Here is a 27,913-nt window from a genome sequence, read left to right as displayed (position 1 = left end):
GTACAAACCATATCTACTGCACGCCTGGCCGTCCCAGGAGGGAGATCACTTTCCAAACTCCTTTGAGGCAATTCTGTGAGTTTTACTCTGGGTAATATTAATAAAATGTAAATTGAATTGAATTTTATAGGTTTGCAAAAAAACAAACAAACAAAAAACACATATAAAAAAACAAACAAACAAAATCTTGTCAGATCAACAGTTTTATCGTGAAGGGATACATTTGGTTTTACAATTCATAAATTTGCTATTGTCGGGCTTTCGTTGTGTGAATAAAGTTTATTTAAATTCAAAATGGCGGCGCCCTCGGTGGAGTCGTGAGCCACGGAAACAGGTCATTTCCAGCGTATTTGATTCTTTTGTAGCGTTTTTTAAATATAGATATTTGGAGAAATGCAATCGTGACAGTAACGCTGAATAAAGGGACTGGAAATAAAACTGTAAGTCGCTTAAAACTGAACGCTCTTCTGAAAATAACAGGCTCTGTAGTCGTCTCTAATCGCCAGTCAAACAGAAAAGAATATATGAAATGTTTGAACTACATTAGTAGTGACTTGTATTATATATATATATATATATATATATATATATATATATATATATATATATATATATATATATATATATATATATATATATATATATATAACCTTGTAGGGTTAATGTAATGTCAGTATAATGTACTCACACCTTCTACCTTACAGTGTTTTAATAATTTAATAAAGTTAAGAGCTGATTTACTTTGAGAACGCCAAACAAACCAGCATATTTCACCAAATATTGCGTTATTGTGGTGAATGTACTTATTGGTTATAGTAATAAAGTAAATCACATCATTTGTTTACTAGAAAACATTAGACTAATTTAGTAATACATGATCATATTATCACGATTCCTGCTTATTATTTGTCAGTCACTCAGTCCACTCATGATTTCTGCTCTGTTATTGATTCACATAAAAAATTAGAAGTTTTGTAGTGAATGGCATTTATAATCATTAGATGTTCAGTTTGATATTATTGATTGATTCCTCCCTCACTAACCATGAATTGTCTTTAAATGTTTTTTTTTTTAAACCTAATAGGATATAACACAGTAACTAACATTTTCATTCAGTGAATCAGTTACTCCCACATGAAGAAATTACAGGTGATACTCAGGTCTTCAGGGGAAACAGTAGTCCTCCTCTGCTGAATATGCTTCGTGTAAACAGTCAATCCAACTTCTCTTAATAGAAGTTTTAAATTGCTGTTTACAGGAGACATCCAGAAGGATAAACCCAGTCACCATAGAAACCTTTTTTTTTTCTCGTCTCTCGCCTCGGCCCACTCACTTGCTTTTCTAGAGACTCATACAACAACCTTGAGTGTGTGGCTTTTTCAGCCTCAGTGTGAGAAGTAGTTTTGGCTGTTGCAATGCTTGGGTTATGTGGAACAGACTTAAGTGAAAGTAATAATCTCCGTATGGGTGGTCTATAGTTATCTGCATGTACTGTCTTGTAACTATAAGTAATTCCAAAATTTGAATCATATTATATATTAGGAGCAGGAACACTGTTCCAGGTGGTGATATCCAGAAGCTGCTAGCTGTTAAAATGCAGCAGCTCAAAGGAAAATGCGTTACTGAAAGGTGGATTTGATGCTCTGAAAAGCTACAAATCAATTGATTGAAAATGTCCTTTTTCTCTCACTAAAGCCTGTCCAGAGCCTGTCAGTGTGGTGGAGCGTAATAAACCTCTTATGTCCAGAAATCACGCTGCTGTTTGAGTGACATGTAGCAAGCCCAGGTTCACATGGAGCGCTGTAGAGCTCAGCTGCCAGTCACTCCGTCCTCAATGGATGCAACAGCAGGAATGCCTTTTAATGTAATCTTTCACAGTGCAGCACAGTTCATTGTGGCAACTAGCAATTATTTTAAATGCTTAACAGTTTGTTAAATATTTTTCAAATCTTCTAATCTATGAAAATCATTTTATCCCAAAAGTCATAGGTTGAAGTAAAAATCAGCAAATGCTTTGACTTTATTAGACATGGAATGAAAACTTTTTTGTTGAAGCTGGTTGTTGACATAACAGCTAGAACATTTTAAGAGTGATCTTGAGTCACTTTCCTGGATCAGTTTTGGAAAAACATTGTAGTTGAAATTTTATCCATAATTTCCATGCCTACTGTAGGTAAATGTGTTGGCTTTGAGTAGTTAACCTCAATTTGTTATTCATTTATTGATGGCTCCACTGCCCTGTGTTCTTCCATTTAACTGTATGTCTTCCTGATTTAGGTGACCGACCATGCAGACGTCAGTCAGAAGGCTGGCGCTGTGCCAGCTTGGTAAATCCCAGTTTGGCCAAATCAAGAATGTTCTGAACCTACTGACCCCCCCCAGCACCCGTACCCTGTTCAGTGAGACAGGAGTGTGGGAGAAAGACTACCGACTAGAGACCCGATGCAGAGTGGAGGAATGGTGGCACCCGCGAATAATGGCCCAGTGGCAGAAGCATGTGCTGGAGGAGGTAAGACCGCCGTTTCTTGCTGTTTATTTTAGTATATTTTTGGTGGTATCATAATAATCTGATTGTTTTTTGGAGTTTCTTGATAGTCTAATCCTAATTTTAGAAACATGGATCAACTAATAGAAACTTGGTTACCGTAACATTTATGCTTCTCATTTTGAGTGCACTTAGGTCTGCACTAAAAGGTGTCTGTAGCACAAATGATACAGAGATTAATTAATAAATGAAAATAGGAAATAGTGCCAACACAGCCAACTGTTCACCCAGAAAATGAAAAACAAGTTCCAATCTTTTCACCACTATGATCCAGTGAAATTTGGGAGCAGTGGAGTTTCATAGTATAATGCCATTTCAGTGTTCAATGATGGAGACTTGTTCTGAATATTAAAAAAAAAAGCTCAGAGATCCCACATTGATTTGGTTTACTTATTTTAATGCTATATTTACACAATTTTTAAGATTATATCTTCATTGCAGCATCTCAGTTTAAAATATTAAAGAGATACGAAACAGAGAATTGGAGGAACAGCAATGGGTCCTCACATTCATAAGCTGAACTGCCAACTGCTATCCATGTCTGCCAAAACAATAACTTGAACAATTATCTAATCACCAGATTAGATGCAGACAAATTTTCTGTTATTTCACATTTGTCAGAGTTTAGGCAGCCAGTGCCCAAAAATAAAATTTACAAAATGGGACAAAAGCTAGCCTGCAGTGAATCCAAAGACAACAACAAAAAAGTAAAGCAAGAAAAAAAACAACAAATAACTACTCAACACAAGACCTAAAAAAAGTGTGTATAATAAAAACAAGTCAGAATGTTTAAGAGAAATAACTATAACTATAAAACTGACTCATTTGCTTCATCCTCAGTATTTGAGTTTGTCAGTTCAGAAATAAATGTTGAATGAAGAGCAACCTCCAGTTCAACAGTCAGAAATATTGATATTGTTATTATTATTATGTTGATCAGCTGTTTGCAATATGCAAGTCATAAATCAAAAATAAATGTTTTAAATAGTTCAATATCAAGGAATTGAAGTTTTTTTCTGTTCAACCCAAAGTGCTACTTGATTTACATTGATAAAAGGTTTCTTGACTTCTTAAGTTACTGGAAACCAGCAACAAGTGGGGGGTGAGATTGGTCCATCATGTGCCATGAAATCTTCGAAATCTGTGAGGAAGCTGAATCTTGGGTACCATTGGATAATGACACCCTAAAATGACAATGATCAAAGTCTGTGGATGCTTGGTTGTAGAAGAAGTTGTGGACCATTCCAGATTGGACCTCACGGTTGTCTGACTTGAGTCCCAAAGAAAATGTGTGGTGGAATGTGAAGAAGGTGGCTGCTGCAGATAAACCTGATAATATGATAGAACAGGAAACTTTTCCCACGAGGAATGGGTTAAGATTCCTCAGAATATTGCCAGAATCTGCTGCCTGGCTATGCATCATGTCTCCATCAAGTCACAACAGCAGAAGGATTTTTAATCTGTTGTATTGATCAATTTAACTGTTGTGTGACTAGATTATTGCAAACAGCTGATCAATTATGTTTTTGACAGTAATTCTAATATAAAATGGAGGTTAAATAATTTCATTCCAATTTTATAAAAATATTTATCATGTTAATATTGTTTTCACAAATATATTGAAAACCAGAATAAAAATTTAAACCAGAATCCCTATGCGTACCTGAATTTACTGATCTGTCACTGCTGTTAAATGACTGAATGTCAATGTTTATCAATGAATGTGTATATGTGTATACATTTGGTACATGTAATAAGCACATGTGTGGATCATGTAGCACATGTACCAGTTGTGTGTTTAAAGATTTCTCTGAAGTTGCACAGAGTTGCTTGATTGCTCTAGAATCCAAATGCCCCTTTGGAACAATGAAGTCTTAATATCACCCATTGATTTTCTTTATAAGTACTCATGAAGTCACGTGTACAACATTTACGATTGATTAATTGGTCATTAAAAGGCAATTGAAATGTAATTAAAGTATGTCATTACTGTTTTTTTATTTTCATTTTAAAATATACCTGTTGTGTATGGGGACAAACAATTTTGCACTTGGTCCCTTAGATTATGTCAGCTGGATGTAGCATAATCCTTAACTACTAATATGCCTGTCAAAACACACCCCCTGAAAGGGCTTGTTTTTGTGACTGATAAACTGATATTGTTGCTTTAAATGCCACGTAGGGATCCCTGCAGACAAAGACCTTCTTTGGTATAGACCAAGTTTTTTAATTTAACTAGAAAAGGCCATGACATCATTTTGGTTGTAGTAGCCACAATGATAAAACATTTTTACCCAACAGATCTCAGTTCTTGACTTAAAGCTATCTCATTTAGCTGCTTTGTTTGGGTGAATGAATGAATTGATATTTTACTTTCTTATTTCTCTGTTGTAAACTAAAAACAAACGTCAAAATAGGCCAGAGTATTTATAAATACTGGATTTATCCTGTAAGCTTCCTTCCAAATGACTCCTGGCTATTCCTGGCGCTGATAGTTCATCTCAGACCCGGAGCTTTGGCTGATTATTTATCCTAATGGTCTGAACGTGCGGCCGTCTGCGACGGGCTGACAGTGATTAAGCACATTCATGATAGCTCTGTTCCTAATTAATTTATTGAAAAATTCATGAATTAGGTTTCCTGTAATCATGTATAGTTGGAGGGCGGGACGGTGGCGCTTAGAAGATGAATGAATGAATGAATGTATAGTTGGGTGTAGCCAGTTCTTACTGTGTTGCCATGGTAACAGCATTGCGACTATAAGCCATTCATCATGAGCGCTGCTGTTCAGACATTATAGTCAGTTTCTGTTCGAGCCTCATGTAGTTATATATTATACATTATTCCTGTTCTGAACTTGTCAGGTTAATCCACCATCTTTTATTCGACTCCTTCAGAAGATGGGCTGATCGAAATGATTGATCTCAGATTTAAATGATGTTTCCATACAGCTTTGTTGTTTTACTACAGGGTTCCACTAAGAAGAAGTTTTATGTCCTCTCCATGTTTCCGTACCCATCGGGGCGCTTGCACATGGGTCATGTACGAGTATATACCATCAGTGACACTATCGGCCACTTTCAGAGAATGAGAGGCCATCAGGTACGTTAACGTTTTACTGTCACTCGTCACTCATAAACCTTCTGTTCTTGACTGGAGACCGTGATTCACGCTGTCATTTCTCATTAATGGAGAACTCTATTTTGTAGATGGCGTTACACAGCTTGGATTATCTCTTATGCGCTACATGCTTTTATAAAGAATGACATGAAGATCCAACTGTGCCGTCACTCTACAGCCAAGGGCCAGAATCTTTCAGTTAAAAAAAAAAAGTGTCAACTATCCTGGGAACCTGTAATCAGACTTTTCTGGGTTTATTTGTTGTACAGTATTGATTTCTACCTGTGCCATGTGTATTTGTTGGTCTCGGTTATTGTTGTGTTAAAAGTTAATGGTGCAGATGCCAGTGGTATAGATCTTGTGAACAGCGCTAAAGTAAGAATTTTGCTTCCCAAAATGCCAAAAAATATTTCTTTAAACCAAAAATGTACTTACATTGGTGGAAACCACTGCGCAACACGGCTCCTCTCTCTCCCGTAGAGTGGTTCTTTTGTGTGTTTTTTTTACTGCCTGTGGGTCTGAGAGGACTGTAATTTAATCTGTGCTGTATGTCGTGCATATATGGTACATTTGACAATGAAGTTGACTATGACTGTAACTAAAGCTCCTGTAACTGAATACATTCACATGATTTGGTGAAGTAAACATCAGAGTTGTGAAAATTGAACACATTTCTTGTCCTTTTATCTACAATTAATTTATGGGACTTCCTGTTTCAATCCATGTCACTTAAGCAGCAGAAGTTTCTTGCATCAAACAAGATCAATTTATCCAATTACAGTGATATTCGGTAATAACATGGTATATTGAAATAATACCACAGCAGAGTTAGTCAACTACTGTGATGAGAAACACGTAAATATTACAGATGGATTTCAGTGCTGCCGCAGATGGAGAGAATCTTCACACTGGAATTGTGTAGGAGGACATTTTCATGACACTTGTAACCAAGTGACTCCACATTCACCAAATCAGTCTCCAGCATCCGTGAAACGTTGCCAGCTGTTAGCTGTGAATTGATCACAAGTTGACAGTGACTTAACTCTCAGTCCAGTTGACGGATTGTCATTGAATATACCCCCACGGATTCCCATATCCATTCTTCACTGCTTCCTCTTACTGAGATGTGCTGGTAGCTCTGTGATCACATGCAGGCAGAGCTTTGGACTACTATTCACACTGTTGGTGAACGGAACGATAAGTGGAGCTGAAGCAATTTGCAGAGGAAAGATAATTTGCTTTTGCTGCTTTGAACACGGTTTGTCTATCATATCGTGTCGCTGTAGCATCCCTCCCATGATTACTGTCTCACTTTGATGGAGTGTGTGCATTGTATAAATAAAGAATTGCACAATCATCTTAGCGTACCGTGTGTTTCAGCTGCCTTATCTACAGAGATACCTTTGACTTCCACTCAGCCTCGCTGTGAAGTCACAGTGGTCTGCTGCTCCAGCTGCTCTAAGCCTAATCTGGGACTCGGCTTTACAAACGAGGCCCATGCGGTTACCAAGGATACCAATTTGTCTGAAGCGTTAGACCTGTTAGTCAGTGGAATCATCTAGTCCTCAGCTTCTTGTCACTCTGCCTCTCCTCTACATCTCATGCCTCCAACCCCCGTGCCTTCATCTAATTTCTCACTCAACCAGCAGAAAAACAGCCTGAGAGCAAAAGGGGAAAAGAGACGTCTAGAGTAGACGATTTATGTCAGGGTATTTTTTTTTTCTTCCCTCCATATGAGCAATAAAATGGAAATGGATCCAAAGAAGAGACAGAGAGAAAATCACTGTGGGCCAGGCTGGAGGAGATGTGTGCTGACACGTCCACCTTCTCTTGGGTCGTGGACTGCCTGACCGACAGGCCACAGTTTGTATTGGTTATGTTCTGTCTGACATGGAGGTCAGTGGAACAGGAGCCCCACAGGGCATTGTGCGGTCTTCCTTTCCCCTCATCCTATACACCACTGACTGTCAATACAGCTCAGAACTGTGCCACTTGCAGAAGTTCTTAGATAACACTGCAGTTGTTGGTTGAGAAAGGATTGGACAGGTAGGGGGGTACAGAGCGCTGGTGGATGGGTTTGTGAAGCGGGTTGGAAGAAATCACCTGCTTCTAATGTGGATAAGACCAGAGAGAGAGTGGTCAATTTCAGGAGGAAGAAGTCAATTTTACATCCCCCTTTTTATCTTGGGGGAGATAGTAGAGACAGTTGGATAATGTAAACACCTGGGAGTGACCACTGACAACTGAAATAGAAGTCCAAGCAGTGGATGAGCAGATGCTGATGCAGCAAGATGTTGGAGATGTGGAAAAGAGGTGAGAAACATGTACAGGCAGGATGGAACTGGTAGAGAAAAGTGTCAGGTGTGATGTGTGATAGAAGAGTTTTAGCTAAAATGAAAGGAAAGGTGTACAAAACTGTGGTGAGACCAGCGATAATTTTAGGTCTAGAGACAGTGTCACTGAGGAAAAGACAGGAGACAGAGCTGGAGGTAGCAGAGATGAAGATGCTGAGGTTCTCTCTGGGAGTGACCAGGAAGGATAGGATCAGGAATGAGTACATCAGAGGGACAGCACATGTTAGAGGTTTTGGAGATAAAGTCAGAGAGGCCAGACTGAGATGGTTTGGACATGTCCAGAAGAGAGATAGTGAATATATTGGTAGAAGGATGCTGAGTTTTGAACTGCCAGGCAGGAGGCCTAGAGGAAGACCAAAGAGGAGGTTTATGGATGTAGTGAAAGAGGACATGAAGGTAGTTGGTGTGAGAGAAGAGGATGCAGAAGTCAGGGTTAGATGGAGGCAACTGATTCGCTGTGGCGACCCCTGAAGGGAAAAGCCAAAAGGAGAAGACTTCCATGTTAATATATTTCCTTTTTGTGACTGTGTGTAATGTGTATTTACTCTTCTTCTTGTTGATATTAATATTTATATTTTATCTTATATACTATGAATTTCCTTGCACTACTTGATGTATATGTATATTTACGTTTGATTTAATTCTTTCATGCATTGTGGGTATTCAGCGCTGCTGAAACATTTCAGTTTCAGATGAACTTAGTAAATATTTATTCTTATCTTTTGTCAGGCTGGTAAGTCTGCAGTTGTCAAATCACACCTAGCGCGCTTCTCACATGTTTTTATGTCATGCGGGTTTCAGATTCATGCATGCATTAAGATAATGTGTAGTGGAGTTAAAATCACAGCACAAAGCAACTCATCATCATATAAAAGTCAACATGTGCAGCAGTCAGGGGAGACTTGTGAGATTTTGAATGAAAGAATTACCCAAATGGGGGAAGTAATTTTGATTTTACAGTTACTGCTTACATAAATTCAAACTGTCACGCATGAGACAAAGTGAGCAAAGAGCAGAATCTCACCAGTCATTCTGAGACTGCGCACTAAAAATGTGTATTGCTGATGCTTTGATGTTTGAGATCTTGCTGTGTAAAATTGACAATCTAACATTAAAAGGCTGTTTCCATACCAATTTGCTGAAAGAGAAAATTTCCTCTGTGCTCATCATAAATCTGACTTTAGGACATTTCTGCAGAAGAATGATTTTGTTTTAATATAACTAGTATGTAAGCCAGTCATTGTTAAAATGATTCTTTAAGTGCATGGAGCCCGAGGCTTTTCTCAACATGAAGGACAAACATTTCCACGTTGTTAAAGAAAAATATTTGCATACTGATGTTTTTGAAAGTTTAGATTGATCTCGTTACATTTTGGGCTGGAAACTCGTTCTGTTATTGATTAATATATTGATTATTATTTCTTTTTTTCATGGATCACCTGAAATAGATAATTTTGTCTTTTTTTTTTTTGGTAAGTTTGAAAACAGCTAATTTTCACATTGAAAAACAAAACACGTTGTGAAAAAAGATCTTCAAAGTAGTCAAATAATGAAGTTGCTCTTAGTTAATAAATTGTTGAAACTTTAAAAACAGAACTAACTGCATCCTCAGGTGTTGAATCCAATGGGTTGGGATGCATTTGGACTTCCAGCTGAAAATGCAGCCATTGAGAGAGGCCTCGACCCAGAAGACTGGACTAAACAGTACGTAAAATATCACCCTGATTCTTTTCAGAGTTGATCATCTGTGTAATACTTAATGCTGTTCTCTGCATCACCTTCTCAGTAATATTCAATCAATGCGGGAGCAGCTGGACAGCCTGGGCCTTTGCTTTAACTGGGATAGGGTGAGGAATGGGTGAGAAAGAAATGAGCATCAGACTGTGTTGTCTGCAACACCACTAATCTAACTCTGGCTCTACCTGGCAGGAAGTGACCACCTGCCTTCCGGAGTACTACAAATGGACGCAGCATCTGTTTGTCAAGCTTTTTGAAGCAGGCCTGGCATATCAGAAAGAGGTGGGAATGGCCTCAAAACAGCTTAAGTTTGAGATGAACAATACAATTGGTTTTGCTATGAGATTTGCTGACAGGCAAATGAGTGAGGCTGGTCACCCTTTATCCATGAAAATCGAGAAGAGCAGTGCTTGGTAGAAGTATTATGATTATATTATTTATTATTTTTTCCAGGCGGTGGTGAACTGGGACCCGATTGATCAGACTGTGTTGGCTGATGAGCAGGTGGATGAAAATGGCTGCTCCTGGAGGTCAGGTGCCCTGGTGGAACAGAAGCTTCTCACACAATGGTTCATCAAGACGACAAACTTTGCCAAGGTGCTGTTTGATATGTGTGTGTCTGAAAAATAGATTGGCAGACCCCTCAGTGGACCCCACTGATAACAATCAGCTGCAGGTCTGCCGCTCTAGTTCTGCAATCAGACCTCCGGATGCTGCTGTTTGTAAGCTGGCATCTCGCAATCTCACAGAGAGATACTGGTGGTATCAGGGTAATATGTCCAGGATACCTGGCACAGCTGATGAGAAGCCTGTCCAGCACAGAACACGGTACAGGCAGAGTGAAAGGATTCCCTCTGTAGTCATGAATTAATCACAGGAAAGACATCTTCCAAAATCTGTATGTGCATTGATAGGGATATGGTCTTCTTCTTCTCCTTTCGGCTTTCCCCTTCAGGGGTCACCACAGCGAATCAGTTGCCTCCATCTAACCCTGTCTTCTGCATCCTCTTCTCTCACACCAACTACCTTCATGTCCTCTTTCACTACATCCATAAACCTCCTCTTTGGTCTTCCTCTAGGCCTCCTGCCTGGCAGTTCAAAACTCAGCATCCTTCTACCAATATATTCACTATCTCTCCTCTGGACATGTCCAAACCATCTCAGTCTGGCCTCTCTGACTTTATCCCCAAAACCTCTAACATTTGCTGTCCCTCTGATGTACTCATTCCTGATCCTATCCATCCTGGTCACTCCCAAAGAGAACCTCAGCATCTTCATCTCTGCTACCTCCAGCTCTGTCTCCTGTCTTTTCCTCAGTGACACTGTCTCTAGACCAAACAACATCGCTGGTCTCACCACAGTTTTGTACACCTTTCATTTTAGCTGAAACTCTTCTACCACACATTACACTTGACACTTTTCTCAATTATTTTGTTGATTGGTTTTCACTTTTAGAAGATGATCATTACAAAAACACTTGATCGACCAAAAAGCTAGTCAAAACCATCTAATTTCTGACTAGCAAACTAGCAAAGGTTCAGATTTTGAACACAAATCCGTAGTAGATTGCTGATAACAGTTCACTTACATTTTTCTGTCAATAAAAGTACTGAGTCAATCAGATGCAAATAGCAAAATCAATATGAAATCCTCTCTTTTGCCTTGAATAAAAGATGATTTTAATGAATGGAATAAAAAACAAACACTTGATCGACCAAAAAGCAAATTGTTCAGTCAGTCTTAGTGATTGTGCAGCAATTGCTCATGCCTTTCTATGTCAGAGGTGTGAGAGGAGGTGGAGGCACCCTGCTGTGAAAACATGTTCCTTCATTTGTAATTTTCTCTGAAGAGAGATGGTGGTGAGGAAGGAAGAAGAAAGTGTTAAGAAAAGAAGGTGAGGAAGACAGATGGAGAGAAAAGAGGACTAGATCAGTCCTCAATGCGCTAAGTATGACATGTCATGATTGGACTGGGATTCCATTGTCTTCCATTGTTTCTTTGTTTGTCTGTGTTTGCGTCTGATAGACCATATTATTATCAGGCTCTACTTATTTAACAGCCGTTCGTTTAGCTGTCAGCTTCTTTCTATGCCAAAATAGTTCCTTCATGAATCAGAAACATATTGTTTCTTTCGGGACACAGGCGACTGCACATTATTTCTAAGATGGATTTTTTTTAATGGGGAGTTCAGGATACAAAATGATTGTGTGGTAATAACGGAGTTTTCAATTTCATGCATAACCAAACTTGTTGCAGTCAGCCATACATGCTGCCTGTCTGTTAAAATACAGTGACATCTAAATGATTTAGTTTCCTTGGAGCTTAATTTCAGTGTTGTGCAAATATAATCACAGTTTCTGGAGGTGTTTTGTGTCTTGTAGCTGCTTTACCCATCCCCCCACCCCCAAAACGACGCTAGACATGCTTCTCTCATTGTTATCATTGTGGATATTTTTCCGTTAAGTATTTTCTATTTTTAAAAATGTCAGATTCACGTCATCACTTTAGGTTTTTGTTTGTTTCATGTTGTGTGTGATGCCCTGATACAGTGAGAGGGATTGTGGGTAAGCTTATGAAATACTGAAAAGGAAATGGAAACTTATAGCGTTTGTGGTCCCAGCCTTTCCGGTCTCATCTGCGGCCTTTTGGCCTGAGCCTCGTTTATATGCATAGCTTCCTGTAATCATCCAGAATAACTATGTGTGTATGTGTGTGTGTGTGCGCGCACGTGCATGCGTGCGTATGTGTCTGAGGTTGTGCACACTCCATCAGCGATTGCTTTGTAATGTCAAGGAAAGCAGGATGAGTGGAGGTTAGGATTTTTGAAAATCCCTTTTTGTCTGCGTAATGTGACCTGAGCAGCTTTTGCTGCTTTGTCAGAATAAATTGGCTGGGCTTCAAAAGAAGTTACATGAATTGGAGTCAATTGCATTATGCAACTACTGCAGACCAGCTCATACTCATGAGGAGCCCTTTCAAAAATACTTGTACAAGAATTTTTTTTTTTTTTCCACAGTGAAGTGGAAATGAGCTGCTTACAAACTTATACTTGGTAATAAATTAACGACTTTCTTTCTTTCTCCTTCCTCCAGCCCCTCCTTGACTCCTTGGCGGACCTCCCTGAGTGGTACGGGGTTAAATCCATGCAGGCAAACTGGATTGGAGAGTGCACCGGCTGCTACTTTGATTTCAGACTGAAGGTGAGTCTCGGCTCCCCTCCCCTTCAGCCATCATTCTCCTGTCTTTCAATCTGTTTTTCCACCAAGCATTGCGGTGTTACTCTGCTTTCCCTGCCTCTGTTAATCATTTTTCTCTCACCCAGTGCTGAGTGTTTGCTTTATTTGACATTCCTTTGTTTATTCATTCCTGTTAAATATCATGCAACCAAAGCATATAAATCTCTACATCTATTGGATTTATTATCCAAAAGTGGGAATTATTTAAGCAAGTGACATCAGGGATTAGTTTGTAGGGAGTCTTTATTCTGTATTTATAGTTCCTCACATGTCTGTGAGGCCACAGCGGACCCTTTTTAAACCTCTCCCCTTGAAAAACATTTATTCAAATTAGTCTTTTAATTGCAAGTCTTCAATTTTCAGAGGAAGGCGGATGAGTGCTTGTTTTTTTTTTTGTGTGTGTGTGTCTTCCTTACATGGCAGAATACAAAGTCGAGGTTAAAACCGGGGGTCAGAGAGTTAATTGGATGGCTGCTTTTGTTACAGTACATCATAATAAAGGGTGCATTATGATGTTTGAACAGGAACTCTTAGCCCTCCCCAAAGATATGTCTCCCAGCAAAATGGCATTTTCCATTTACCCATACAATATGAGTGTGTTAAACACAAATGATTGACATAATTTAAAACGTAATATGTGCGGCAGCCTGTCGAGCCAATAGCCTCATTAGCTCTGCTCCTGTGAGACTGTTGACACAGGAGAGAGGAGACATTCCCATCTGCGGCTCCTCTCATCTCCCAGGTGAACGGACAGGAGACGGAGGAGACCCTCTCGGCCTATGCCTCCTCTCCAGAGATGCTGTTCGGAGCGGCTTATTTGGCCATTCTTCCATCCCACAGGCTGCTGCACGGCAGCAGCTCAGTCCGCTCTACCCTAGAGAAAGCCTTTCAGCCGGGAAAAGGTGAGCTGTCTGTCACTATGTGTGACACGAAGGTGTTTTTTTGTGAAGAAAAGACTAGCCTCACATACGTTCCTCTCAGCAGTAACATAAACTGTTACTTTTTCAACCTGTCAGCATTTTAGAAGCTTCTTTGTTAAGGTTTTGATCCTCTGCACCGTGTCTATTCTTATTAAGCAATGTCTAATTAGCTAAAGTTCACTAATGAAAAATCAATCCTCACACGAACATGTTTTTGGCAGCAAGGATTTGTTCAGTACTTGTTTACATATATTCCACATCGCCAGTATGGATGTCTGTTTTGAGAAAATATTGATGTAGTTGCTGCACTGGGCAGTGTGTATGTTAATTGGGATTCCCTCGAGGTTTTCTGTACCTCGGCAGTGAATGATTGTTGATAATGAGCTATGGGAGAAGCAGCATCGCCTCTCTCACTCCTACCCTTTGTTCTCCAGACTCCTTGACAGAGGTCACGGCTCACAACCTGTTCACCAACCGAGAGGTTCCCCTTGTCATCTCGCACAGGGAGGCGTTTGATGGCTATGTGGATACTAAGATTGGTGAGTTACTGTGTGTGTGTGTGTGTGTGTGTGTGTGTGTGTGTGTGTGTGTGTGTGTGTGTGTGTGTGTGTGTGTGTGTGTGTGTGTATGTGTGTGTGTGTGTACATGCAGCAGTGTGCAGATGATGCCTTAATGTTTCTGGTTGACCTTTCTTAAACCAATGGGAGTTTATTTGTCGTATGGGGGAAGTGATTGTGAGCGATACACTACAGACAAACGTGACATCACCACATGTCTCAAGAGATCGATTATGCATGACGGTGTTTTTGCTGTACGTTCTTGCTGCATCCGAAACTCACAGGGATCCCAGACTCCAGGGAGGAGGATCTAAGTGTGGCCAGAGCGCTAAACCTGAGCTGGACCACGGTCCTGAAAAATAATGAAGATGGGGCTCAAATTCTCATCAACTCTGATGAGGTCAGGGCTGCTCATAACAGCCACATCACTGATGAAATGCAAATCACTCCTGCTGGTTAAAATCTGATTATACTGCATAAATCTAGGACACCATCTCTCATTTCCTCATCCAGAGTTTTTCTTTGTCTAGTTCTCGGGCCTCACCACACAGCAGGCTTTTGACTCCATTACCCAGAAGGCCAGAGAGCAGAAAGTTGGAGGCTATCTTACCAGCCCCAAACTCAGAGATTGGTTGATATCAAGGCAACGTTACTGGGGCACACCCATCCCTGTGGTGCATTGTGGGTCTTGTGGTCCAGTTGCTGTCCCTGAGGAGGAGTTGCCAGTCAGATTACCAAAGCTGGCGTCTCTCAGAGGAAAATGCACCTCACCGCTGGAGGCGGCTCATGACTGGGTCAACTGCACATGTCCCAAGTGAGACTTATTATTATTATTATTATTATTATTATTATTATTATTATTATTATTATTATTATTATTATACATTCGTTATTCTGTAAAATCTTGTCATCTAATCAGTACTGAATGATATCTTGTGATTGTTTAAAATATGTTATGGTATAACTTTTTGTGATAATTATATGTAATAAAGTATTCACTGCATATTATCTCAGCTGTAGGGAAAGTGAAAAATTGTATTAACTAATAGCCAAAGCATTTGTCTTTATGTACACTGTTAATGGGGTCTCTCCCTCTTACAACACATGCAGGGGATGCATTAAGTTTAGAAGTATAATTTAGTCCTTTATAAAATTCATTCATCTTCTTACCGCTTCATCCGCTGTCGAGGTTCACGAGGTGCTGGGCCTATCCCAGCTGACTGAGGGCATGAGGTGGGGGAAACTCCAAGCGTGACGCCAGTGCACCACAGAGCCGCACAGAGACACAGACAAACACGCACACACTCGTACGGTCGATTTGGAATGGCAAATTAATATTTTCTGGAGGTGGGAGGAAGCCGGAGAACCCGCAGAGAACCCACGCAGACAGGGGGAGAACATGCAAACTCCTCACAGAATGGGAAAGGTTCAAATACCAATAGTATAAGTTAAAGACCACACACAGAATAATATAATGAACTTCACAAAACACTGACTCAGAGTATTAATGTACTCTAGTATATTAATCATTTAAGAGAAAAGAGAAAAACATTCACATTCTGCATCACAAAATGTTATTGTTTTTCCTTATTTTAGTCTCATACCAATTAGAATTGAATTCAATTGAAGTGCACTGTGTTTCATATAAGCATGAATTGCGTATATCCTTTTGAACAAAAAAACTGAATTCCCCCTGAATCTTTTACTACATATCTTCAAAACCTATTTTGATTACATCCGTGTTTGCGTGTCTGTTTACCAATTTGCCGTCTTCTTCCTCTTCTTCACTGCCTTCGATGGCTGATTACTGCCACAAGTTGATCGGTGGAATAATGTTTTCTGTAGTATTATTAGTGTTGAACACCACCACAGTGAAAAGGTTTTAAGGAAGGTAAATTCACCAGTGTATAATATCTGGTCATGAAAAGACATTCAGGAAGCTTAAGATTGGGAACCCTTATAATAAACATGATCTTAAATATTTGTAAAATTAAAAAAAAAAAAGTGGTTGTAAAGTATCTGAAATCGTGACTGTGGCACTCCTGTAATTTCTCCCTGTTGACTCGCTGATCTAGTCAACACTCGCACAGTAAACAAACTGCGCGCTGAAGTATACTTGATTGGGTCACCACCACCTCCTGTCGCACGAGCATTAGCAAATTATTCCTATTCATCTGTGGGGTTCTGTCAGCAGGATGCAGAGAAGCATCGGGAATGCTTTATTTATTTTTAGCATAATACAAGTGATTGGGAAAATGATGCAGAGAGAAAACATCCAACAACGGGCTCTGTGTGTCCTGCATTTCCTCAACAGCCCAGTGCAGAGCTGTCTGCTGAGAGGACTGACAGCTTCACAGGAACACGCAGCACCAACACCGAGCAAATTGTGTGATTAATACTTGGGTTCTGACAGGGTTATGTAATGAATGGCATCTGCGAGGGGAGCAGCATGAGATGATTATTATGGATGTTACATAGCCAGCAGTACCTCCAGAGACAGACAGACACACACACACATACACACACACATGCATTAGGCAGGAGTGATACGAGCAAACTGGCGATGTCCCTCCTGACATGGGAATTCCTCTCTGAATATGAGTAATCACCGTAATCTGCACCATGTTGATTTGAACAATGCTTCACTCAGTTGCAGATGGCACAAGCCATCAGACTGTGTTCACTCCTTCCTCAAAGCTTCTATATTTCCTCCCATCAACAGTGATTGATGATAATAATCACCAAGACGCTGTTATCTCTCCTCTTTCCCATCTCCCCTTAGCTGTTAAGTGTCTGTGGAAATTTGTTCTTTTCACTTGTCGACCATGTCCAATTAAAGTTGGAGACAAGTGCTAAGGAGAGGGCTGATTAGCAACGGCTTTTATTTGTCCTTCAAGAATTCATTTCCTACATGGTCTTCTCATCCCTTGACCCGGTACAGTTCTGTGAATTGGCTTACCTCGGCTTAGCCTGGCTGGAAATAGAGGTGCACGCGAGCGTGTGTTATTCCATGAATTCACAGGTAAATAAAGAGACAAATTGGGTGATCACACATGCAGACACACATTTGCAGGCAGTCAGACAGCAGACAGCAGATGGAGGGCCATTGTCTGGAGTAAGATAGCCTTCTCTCATCTGTTTCAGAGCCTTTTGACTCATTCTGGCTCATCCTGAGCACACACTCACTATTCTCACACTAGATCGCACACAGGTTGCTTCAGATTTAGTTACCCACGTTTGCTGCTAAACTCTTTTCAAGCTCTTTTGTCTCCAAAGACAAAATGTGTGTACACTGTATGTATTTTGGAGGAGGCATCGGCTGTGTAGGACCACAGTCTGGCCTCAGATTATCCAGCGTGGAGTGAAAGAGAAAGTGAGAAAGCGCACTTGAATTCTTGTGTGATGAAAGATGCTTCATTATCCTGCTGGGTTTTCATCATTTGAAATATCACTTGTTTTTTTCAAATATTAACCCTGCTACTACACCTTAGTTTTGTTGCTAGGCAACCTGCAGCTCCTACATCATCATGAAAGCCTTATTATAGACCAGTGCGTTTGGTGGATGAGGGGTTTTGTCTGGTGATGTGTGTATCTGTGTTGGTGAGTTTGAGATTAAAACATTAAACGTAAAGAGTGAGGCTCAACCAAGACATCCCATAAGGTCCAGGAAACAATTTAAGCTTTGTTGCATGTAGTAAAAGCTCAGAGCTTTGGTAGTGTTTATCTTTCTGGGACACTGATTTTAACTCTACTGAGACTTGTTATAAAGTATAAGGCAGACACTTTCACTGTTCCATCAAGTGATTTGACTCAAATTAGAGCAAAAGACACACTCCAGAAGTTATTCTTCCTTCTAGTGGAGGTCCTCTCTTCCAATAGAAAAGTGATGTTTGCTGTTCAGCATCCTGTTCCAAAGTGCTGTTTGGCTTTACTGGAGGGGCACTAGGTGGCATTTTCAGTACAAACACATGATCATGTGTGTGAGCCCAGCCAGTTTGTTCCCTGTTAGCACAGCTTGTTAGTCAGGGCACAGGAACAGAGCTCTGATGCCAATCTGGCTTCAGCTGGGGTTGTGACCTCAACACACACACACACACACACACACACACACACACACACACACACACACACACACACACACACACACACACACACACACACACACACACACACACACACACACACACACACACACACACACACACACACACACACACACACACACACACACACACACACACACACACACACACACACAAAGCATAAGGATTATTCATCTGTTCATTTCCTAATTTCCCAGCCTGATCTTTGAGCATCCTTTTCCAACTTTCTGTCTCTCTCGTCAGATGTGAGGGCCCAGCGAGGAGGGAGACCGACACAATGGACACGTTTGTGGACTCAGCCTGGTATTACTTTCGGTACACAGACCCTCATAACCCTGACAGGTATGAACACTGTTCTCCTGAGACCAAAAATTGCTCTTTTTATACAATTATTGGTTCAAGCCACCAAATCCTACTCTAGTGTTCATCTTAATTATTACACAAGTCATATTAACACTGATCAGTGTATTTTTCCTTTTTCTGTTTCAAGATAATTAAACAAGAATTTCTCCATAGGTATAAATAGTAATTCACACTTGCCTGGAGGTTGCATTCGGGACAGATAATGCTGCAATGACTGCATTGATGTCATAAGGAGGCCTACAGAATTTGGAACCAGGAATGTTTTTGACCTTAATCTTGCTTAGAGATGGAAAATGAATTCCATAACCCTCAGGGAAATTTGATTTTATTGACAATAACCTCAACCTGTGGTTGCTGCCTGTGTATGGAGAGATATAAAGGCTCTGCAGTCATCTAAAGCCCCACATTCACAAATCATCTCCATGTCACCCAAATAAATGATTTACTGTGGGCAGGTCACGACACCTTCACCAGTTCCTGGACAATAGTGTGTTTTAATTATGTCAGGTAGTGTGTGTTTTTAGGTGGTTTAGTCTTTGTGTTATTTTGATGTTTCTTTAACATTTTACTTGAACGATTAGAGAGGCTTCCTTTCAAAGTTATCAGTAATAACACTGTAACAAAGGCTAAGGGACATTTAAGCAACAAATTTAAAAGCTGCTTATATAAACTTGACAGAACAGTATGAAATTTTAACCACTGATCAGACTCACAACCTGTCAGCAGAACAATGTTACTTAAAACAGTTTCACCATGTGAACCTGGACTATCTGTGGGCCGCACCTTTGTGGAAGAACACAGTACATTCATTGACTTCAGATCCTGACGGGTTCAATGCTGACTGAAGCTCAATGAGGCAGCCATCCTTTGTTCTTCACATAAATACTGAATGTGGAGCACATTTATGTTTCTGCTGCTTTGGATTGTTGCATATAATGTGCATTAATGTATAATTTACTTCATGTAAGTGTGATGTGTCGCCCCTATGCACCTATCACTACCCTAACCACTTTAGAGTTCACATTCCACATCGTATATTTGTCTTCATGCTCCACAAGTGTGTGATTTCTCCTCTTCCTTCCTTATGTTTTTGTCCTCTGGGATTACCACATCTATCACGACTCCCCTCTTCTGCTCCCCATCAACCATCACCACGTCTGGTTGGTCAGCCAACAGCTGGGCTTCAGTCTGGAACTTGAAATCCCACAGGATCTTGGCATACATACATACATTAATACATACATACATACATACATACATACATAAACAGATGTTCTTTTCTCTCGCTCCTTCCACTGTAGACTTGTGAAACTACTGGAGATTTAGGATTCAAGTCACCAACTGGCTGTTTAGGACAACATCACCACCACTGAGACATTTTTGTGCTTAATAAATATTATAAAATATACGTATATACCGGTACTAAATATTGCAACGAACAAATATTACAAAGTAAGTGTAGCAGACATACAATTCTGACAAATTACCCAGCAAAATAAATGGCAGAATAATTTTCACCAATAGTGCCTCAGGTGAAACAGCAGGAACCTCAAAAAAAAAAAAAAATTAATCAAAATAAACGACTAAAACCTGGTGTCCAAGGTGACCCATCTCTAGAACCTGTGAGTTCCACTGCTGAGACGGCAGCGATACCCACAACCGAACTAAAGAGAGTAATTTCTCAGTGACCCGACAGATTGAAAGCTTCTCTAAAGGGGTGAGGGAGACTCCCTTCCCATCACTTTTCTTAGTGGGACAGATTATGGCACAACAGAAAAAGCAATTACACCATTTGTACATTTCTCTTTATCTCCTGAGCCTCAAGTGCACCAGGGGAAACGATGTGAAAATGGGGAGGAGGAGATGGTAAAAGGAAATAGGAAGCGGGTGTAAGCGGATCTGTGTGTGCCTGTCTGTGTTTGTGAAGGTTCCCTGACATGATGCCAGCAAATGGACTAAATTACTTTCAGCCTTGCGAGTTCATAACTTCTTTCCCCTGGTTCAATTATCCGGAGTCAACATCAGCCAAACTGGTGTTAAAGGTGACTCACCGAGACAGCAAACTGCCCCAGAAAACATCATCAGATGGAAACCCTGCCTGTGCCGATCACCTGTTCCGACCAACCTCAAGTTGTCTCCTGTCGAAACCTGAACAAAACCCATCGTTAATCCCACAAGACCTCAACCAGAATATTTGGTGTTCAGACAAGAAGCTGAGCACAAAATGAGTCTCCAGGGGAAAATCTGGGAGTCATTTCACTCTTTTTTCACTTTTTTTAAAACTATTTTTCTTTTTGTTTGTTTCGATTATAAATACAGAGGTAGATAGGGTACTTCACAATACGTGTATGTTTATTTATATCAGCTCTGGATGATTATGTACCAGTCTGCCACCTAGAGGAACTGTGTGAGCAAGTTTGTAAAACACAAAACAGCCAATGCTATAAAATGTCAAAAGGCTGCTTTTGTACTGAGCCGTATTAATCATAATGATTTAACTTATCTAGCAAAACAAGATTATAAATAAACTTCACACAAGAAAATTAATTGTGACGAGGGCATTGCACTGGGTTCCTAACTGGGATGGACTTCCAACAGGTAAACCTTTACTTTCGGAGTACTGTGTTCAGTACTCTGATCGCATTTGAGTAAAACGTGTTGGTCAGCCTGGAGGTCCAGGTCTTGATAGACCCGTGCCTCTTCCCAGAGGCCAGCAGTGAGAACAGGCTGTAGGTGGGGTGTGAGTGGTCCTGGTGATGCTTGTGGCCCCACGCAGACATCTGGTGTTGGATAGATAAATAGATGGATAGGTACAGCTCCATTTGCATGCTATTTAGAAAACAAAACCCTTGCAATTATTTGAAAATCAATAAAGTCTTGTTTGTTTGTTTTGCCCTGAACCTATTATCTGGGCGTGCTCAATTCGTTTTATCTGATCTTGGTACTGAACTGTTTAACATCGATTCTGTTGAATACATTTCTTTGCCGTTTTCTTTTGAACTGTATTGAATGAGAAGAGCTTGCTGTTGGATTTCTAACAGTGAATTAACAACTAGTACACAAGAAAATAACATTTAACATCATATATTGCTGAGCTCAACGTCATGAAACAGGAAATCGTGTGTTACATTTAGTGTGATGCTGCAACTTTTCATCGATAAATGTAAATACTAATTATAAAATGTAAACACAGATTCACAGGCTTCTTTTTCTTTCTCCAGACCTTTTGAGCGCCACCTTGCAGATCATTGGCTGCCTGTGGATGTTTACATTGGAGGGAAGGAACACGCCGTCATGCACCTATACTACGCTCGCTTCCTCTGTCATTTCTGCAACGATCAGGGGCTCGTTGCTCACAAGTACTGCACACAGTTCTTTATCTGCTTTTGCTGTGCATGCATACACTATGTGGGTGTGTTAAATAACTTTTGTTCTCTCTGCTTTTCAGGGAACCTTTTTGCAAGCTGCTGGTTCAGGGTCTGATCAAGGGCCAGACGTTTAAACTGGCAGACAGCGGTCGATACCTGAAGAGAGAAGAAATAGACTTCACAGGTACCGTCAGCCTGAATCTGCAGGAGGCTTGTCAGATACATCTTTAACAGATGGGAGAGGAGACATCTTCCCTTCACGTGGCTCTGCAGACAAAACTAGAAAGAATTGGGACAGCTTTTTCTTTTTTTATTGTTGAATGCAATCACATCAATATCCACTTCATCCCTTTTTTGCTGCAAATGGCATTCCCACCTTTTTCTTTATTTATTATTGGATTCCCCAGTTAAATGGCAAGTTATCTGGATTATCTGAATGAAATTCAACGCACAGCAAATCTCTTGAAGAAAGACCCAAAAGGTCCCACCGCTGGCATTGTGCTCAAGGATATCCAGCCTGTATTGTTTTGTAACATGATGAATAGGAGCTGCTGGTGGCTTGAGGAGAAATGGAAACCTCTTCATTCTAATGGTGTATGCTGTAGACTCAGGGTGTCAAGACTCATGAGTTTCCTGTGTTTTTATTGAGATTGTAAAACCAGAGGGTAAAGGAGATACGAGACCATTTCTTGGTGTACAGTATGTTAATTCTGTTTATCTATGGTATTGGGTATTTTTAAACATTTAATGCCCATTGTCATTGCATAAATAAACAAAATAACAAAGGTCCGGTCATTTTTAGACATTTTAATGAAGTATGAAACATTACATCTATAAGATGAGTTGTTCTGTTTTTTTTTACATTTAAAGATTCAATAGCTTGTAGATGTTTTGACGAGTAGGTCTCTTTTCTGACCTTTTACTCCTCACCTGCCTCTTCCAGATGAGGAGCCGGTAGCACGTGGTGGTGGTCGTATTGAAGTGACATGGGAGAAGATGAGCAAGTCCAAACACAATGGTCTTGACCCCCAGGAGGTGGTACAGCAGTACGGCGTGGACACAGTCCGTCTCTATATCCTTTACGCCGTACCGCCTGAACAGGACATCCTCTGGAACATCAAAAGTTAGCCTTTACACTGACACCTGGAGACACTACTTCAAAATACAAATTAAGATTGATGCCAGAACTTTATTGTGTGTGTCTGTGTGTGTTTGCCACGGCAGAGGATGCTCTCCCTGGGGTTCTGCGATGGCAATCTCGCCTTTGGCAGCTGGTGACCAAACTGAGGGAGGTTCGGCAACACGGAGGTGTCCCCAACCCCTCCCTGCTGAAAAAGAAAGAACTGGATGAGGCTAAGAGGATCTGGGAGAACAAGAACTATGCTATTCAAGAGGTATCAACCCCACAGCCTCAGACATGGTGTTGTAACAGTCCTCACCAGTAGGGCTCAGTAATGGGTCTATAAAACTTACAATTTGTCAGTCATCTTCCTTCAGTCGGTGAGGTGGATCACTGGTGCATCTGTCACGGTGCCTGTTCAAATTTTTTACCCACTAGCCAGGTTCCTGCAGTTGTATATTTTAATGGGTTTTATTAAATAATTTTCTTTGGCCTTTTTGTAGTAAATAGATGCTCGACTTCAGGTAGGCTGTAAGATGCCTATTCTCAGTTACAAATTGCATGAAATCATGGTCCAGAGTTATACAACACTCATTAAACAGCCAACAATAGCACTAAGTTCCAGCCCTCCATCCATTGTAATGTGAAACCCCCAGAGGAAAGAGTAAAAGAAGGGGACGGAAATTGATTTAAAATCCACTCTGTCTCCTCTCACATTTTATAAATAGCCTCCCTCTGGTTGCCAGGTTGGTTCTCTCTGTTCAGCCCTTAAAGCTGATGCTTTTAAAGGACCTCAGGCTGTTTTCTATAAGCCCCCCAAAAGCCTTTGATCCATTCCTCAGAAAAGCACCGGTTGATTGACCTCCTCCTCCCTTGAGCCCTTCCCAGATGGGCTCTTCTTCCCAGAAAGCAGGAGAATGTTGGCACGTCGTGTTCCCTCAGCAGGTGGATGTGGTGATGAAGGTCTTCTGTTATGGACTTGTCTCAAAAATATACCATGACAGTCAATTCATACATCTTGATATATTAGCAAGCTAGTCCAAAATGTGAACCAGTGTGACGCCCCAGACGTTATCATTTTAATTACTGACTGTCTCCTTTTCTTTTTTGATGGTGTTTTCAGGTGACGTCTTACTTCACTGAGGATTTCCTTTTCAATGCTGCCATTTCTCGCTTGATGGGACTTAGCAATACTCTGAGTGTGAGTGTGACCTCTGGTGCTTAGAAATAGACATGTCACTGTCACAGTTTGGAAATCACACTTTTATTCACTGTGTGTTCAGAGGGCGACACTCAGAGTGGTGCAGCACAGCTTGGAGTTTGAGGAAGCTTTGGCTGCACTTGTTAGGATGACGGCACCTATGGCCCCTCACCTGGCTTCTGAACTTTGGGCAGGTCAGAACAGTAGTCACACACACACACACACACACACACACACACACACACACGAGGACTGAATACTGTGAATTTTGTGATAAAATAAGGTTGTTTCTTATGTCTGCAAGAGGATGTTGCCTCAGATAAACTGAATGTTGAAACCCACCACGCATCTTGAATTAGTGGACGCCCAGGAATGATGGACTCAACCGTCATTAAGTCAAGGAAACTGAGTGTTTTCCTCTTACATTCCCACACAGTTTAAGCTCCAGAACAGCTCACATGAAAATAAATTTGCTGTCCATCAAATGACAAGAAAAGCAACGCTGAGAGCTCTTGGTTAATCACAGATAATACGAGGGAGGATCTAGTGTGACTTTCAGTGTCCTGTGCGAACGCTTGCCCCCGTGCTGACCCGGAGGATATCCCATGATTGTCGATGACACACAGCTTTCTGCACACAGCTGAGATAAAATATGTTCCCAAAGAGAAAAATGTTTTCCAGCCAATAGCAGCGGTCAGGAAAACCTGACAGATGATTCCTGTGAGAAGGAGGTGTGAGTGGGTGTGTGCATTTTGTTTGTGCTTACAAAGTTAAGTTTTAAACAGCACATACAATAGAGGAACATGTGACCTCTGCTGCACTCAGTCACGTTTTTAGTGCTCTGGCTTATTTGTAATGTATTTCACATGACTTTGGATGGAGGAAGTTCACATCCTTCCCCTGTGCCTCAGGAGACATGCACACTTGCCTGATGTTGTTTGACCCCTCAAGACGCAATTAGTATTCAAAAACAAAATAAAGTAGATATAAAGTGACATTTAAGTCATCCGCAGCAACCCCACCTGCTTGATTAGCTAAAACACACTCTGTTCACAGCACGTACTTTGTTCCTCATTGTGTTCTACCTTGGTCTCCTGCAGGTCTTTGCCAAGTGGAGAACCCCCAGAGCCCCCTCCTACATGGCGGAGGGGACGTCCTGCAACAGTCGTGGCCAGTTGTGGACTCTGAGTACACAGACGCGCCTGACTTTGTGGAGCTGTCTGTACGGGTAGGTACACACAGGAGCTTGTGAACATCTGTTTTCATTGTGTTGAGTTTAAAAAGTTTTGTCACAGTTCATGAAATTCTTTCTTCCAGACTGGAAAAACAGGGTTGTCAAGCTAAAAACAAAGCTCTTTTTTTTTTGTTTTTGCATTTGAACATGAAAGATTTTTTACTCAACAACAGCCTTCTCATTATTTATACATGACTTTATTAATAGTCACACACACACACACACACACACACACACACACACACACACACACACACACACACACACACACACACACACACACACACACACACACACACACACACGTTGAACTCAAACTCTCTAATCTTAAAAGCAAGGTCTTACAACATCCATGATTACATTCATACTCTGTAATTTTCAAGCGAGCCTATGATTACTCTGAGTGTGTGCGTGTGCGTGTGTGTTCTTATGCGTCTGCATGTCAAGTGGTGTGTGCTATGCTAAACAGACAAGTGCAACAGTAATTAAAAGCCAGAAGCTGAACACGCCATGTTATCCCTGTCTCACTCTCTCTCTGTCACTCTCACTGCTCCAGCCTTTCTTCTGCCTGTCAGCTCAGTCAAACAAATAGAGAAACCCCGTTCGCTTTCAGTACGTGTCATTATTGGGAATGAAAGGCTGTGTCCTTTTGTGTGTGTGTGTGTGTGTGTGTGTGTGTGTGTGTGTGTGTGTGTGTGTCTGCTCACTCTCAAAGGCATGCAGACAATCAGAGAACATTTAGCCATGATGAGAAAGTTCAGAAAATCAATTAGATCCAATCTAGCGTAACCCAAGGCAGCGCTGGCACACAAATGAACACTGATAAACAGAAGAAGTGAGAGCACCCATTGTACATGTGTCGACTGCTCACGTAATAGATTTTTATATGAAGAGCTAATAAATGATACTTTTTGACAATTAAACATAATGAATTATTTTTGCTTCCCACTGCACATTCATTTAACCTTCACATTCTTATGGCTGAGCACATAAACAAGTCTTCACACCAGCACTCAGTTTGCACTCTCTATACTTTAATGTTCATCCAGCATGAGAGTGAAATGAGGCTCCTTTACATATTTTCATTTTTTTTCTTGCGTCTCCTCCTCCAACAAAGTCATACACAGTCACACACATGCTGGTTCCTGGTGCTCAGATGATGGTGATGCTGGTTTTACTTCTGACTGAGTTCTCTGGTGTTGGCTTCCTCTGCCCTGTGGAGGCAACCTCTCTCTCTCTCTGTCCTTTAATCATGTGCTTATGTTTGTCCCACAAGGGAGGCACACACACACTCACAGGCATGCACACACACACGCACATACTCACACACACACTGCATTAATTCCCAGCCACTTTTCAGAGCCAAAATCACATTCGCTGCACACAGACTGACTGCCCTCTCATAACTACCACTAACAATGTGTTATAAGGGTTCACTGCTTGTGTGGAAGGAGAGGTGGGGTGTTCTATTTTAGGACTTTTTGTGCCAGGAAGGAAGAGTTTGGTCACAGCCCGATGAGGCAGACTCTTTTTCAGGCGGTAACTTATTTGGAAGCAAACATTTAGCAGAACATATGAGTAACTTGCCTGATCGCTTTCCTCTGTTTAAACCCCTCAGATAAACAACAAGGGTTGTGGGACGGTGACGGTGCCTTTTCATGTGTCCAAGGACTCAGAGCAGGTGCAGGAGCTCGTCATGCAGAGTCCGCTTGGACAGGAGCTGCTCAGCAAGAGGAACATCAAGAGAGCTATCCTGTCTCCCAGGACGACCCTCATCAACTTCCTCATTGACGAATGATGTTGGCGTGTTTGCCGCTGCTTCTGTAGCTGCTAGATGACGGTGTATGACAACTTTAGAGGTGGATTTTTATATGCCAAGAATAAAGGCAAAGAAAGAATGATTATTGTGTGTATTAGCTATAATTTGGTTTCCGTGTAAATATGTCTGAATATACTTTATTTTAAATAAAAGCCGTGAGACTGAGTGTTGTCTCTTGTAAAGATTCCATGGCGGACTTTTTTCTTTTCTCTTTGAGACCCTCTTGATGAACCATA

The 27,913-nt window shown here is 40.8% G+C and overlaps 1 protein-coding gene across 3 annotated transcripts; it reads left to right on the top strand.

Moving 5' to 3' along the window:
* Positions 1-60: 60 nt before the first annotated feature.
* lars2 (leucyl-tRNA synthetase 2, mitochondrial) lies at positions 61-27,861 on the top strand. Of its 3 annotated transcripts, none has more exons than XM_068324718.1 (21): positions 61-75; positions 2,278-2,509; positions 5,516-5,647; positions 9,632-9,723; positions 9,806-9,866; positions 9,949-10,038; positions 10,210-10,353; positions 12,849-12,956; positions 13,735-13,894; positions 14,347-14,451; positions 14,754-14,869; positions 15,000-15,283; positions 18,816-18,914; positions 22,157-22,294; positions 22,384-22,487; positions 23,247-23,426; positions 23,528-23,697; positions 24,547-24,624; positions 24,707-24,818; positions 25,725-25,852; positions 27,477-27,861. In XM_068324718.1, the coding sequence occupies exons 2-21, from the start codon at positions 2,288-2,290 to the stop codon at positions 27,654-27,656; spliced, it is 2,703 nt and encodes a 900-aa protein (XP_068180819.1). In that variant the 5' UTR covers positions 61-75; positions 2,278-2,287; the 3' UTR covers positions 27,657-27,861. The 3 variants fall into 3 exon arrangements, with proteins under 3 accessions (XP_068180819.1, XP_068180818.1, XP_068180817.1); XM_068324717.1 differs by lacking the exon at positions 61-75 and adding an exon at positions 299-334; XM_068324716.1 differs by lacking the exon at positions 61-75 and adding an exon at positions 305-440.
* Positions 27,862-27,913: the final 52 nt, after the last annotated feature.

The sequence above is a fragment of the Antennarius striatus genome, chromosome 9 (assembly GCF_040054535.1).
Source record: "Antennarius striatus isolate MH-2024 chromosome 9, ASM4005453v1, whole genome shotgun sequence".
Taxonomy (NCBI): Eukaryota; Metazoa; Chordata; class Actinopteri; order Lophiiformes; family Antennariidae; genus Antennarius; species Antennarius striatus.
The sequence above is the reverse complement of the archived record's forward strand: the minus strand, read 5'-3'. Positions and strand labels throughout refer to the sequence as shown.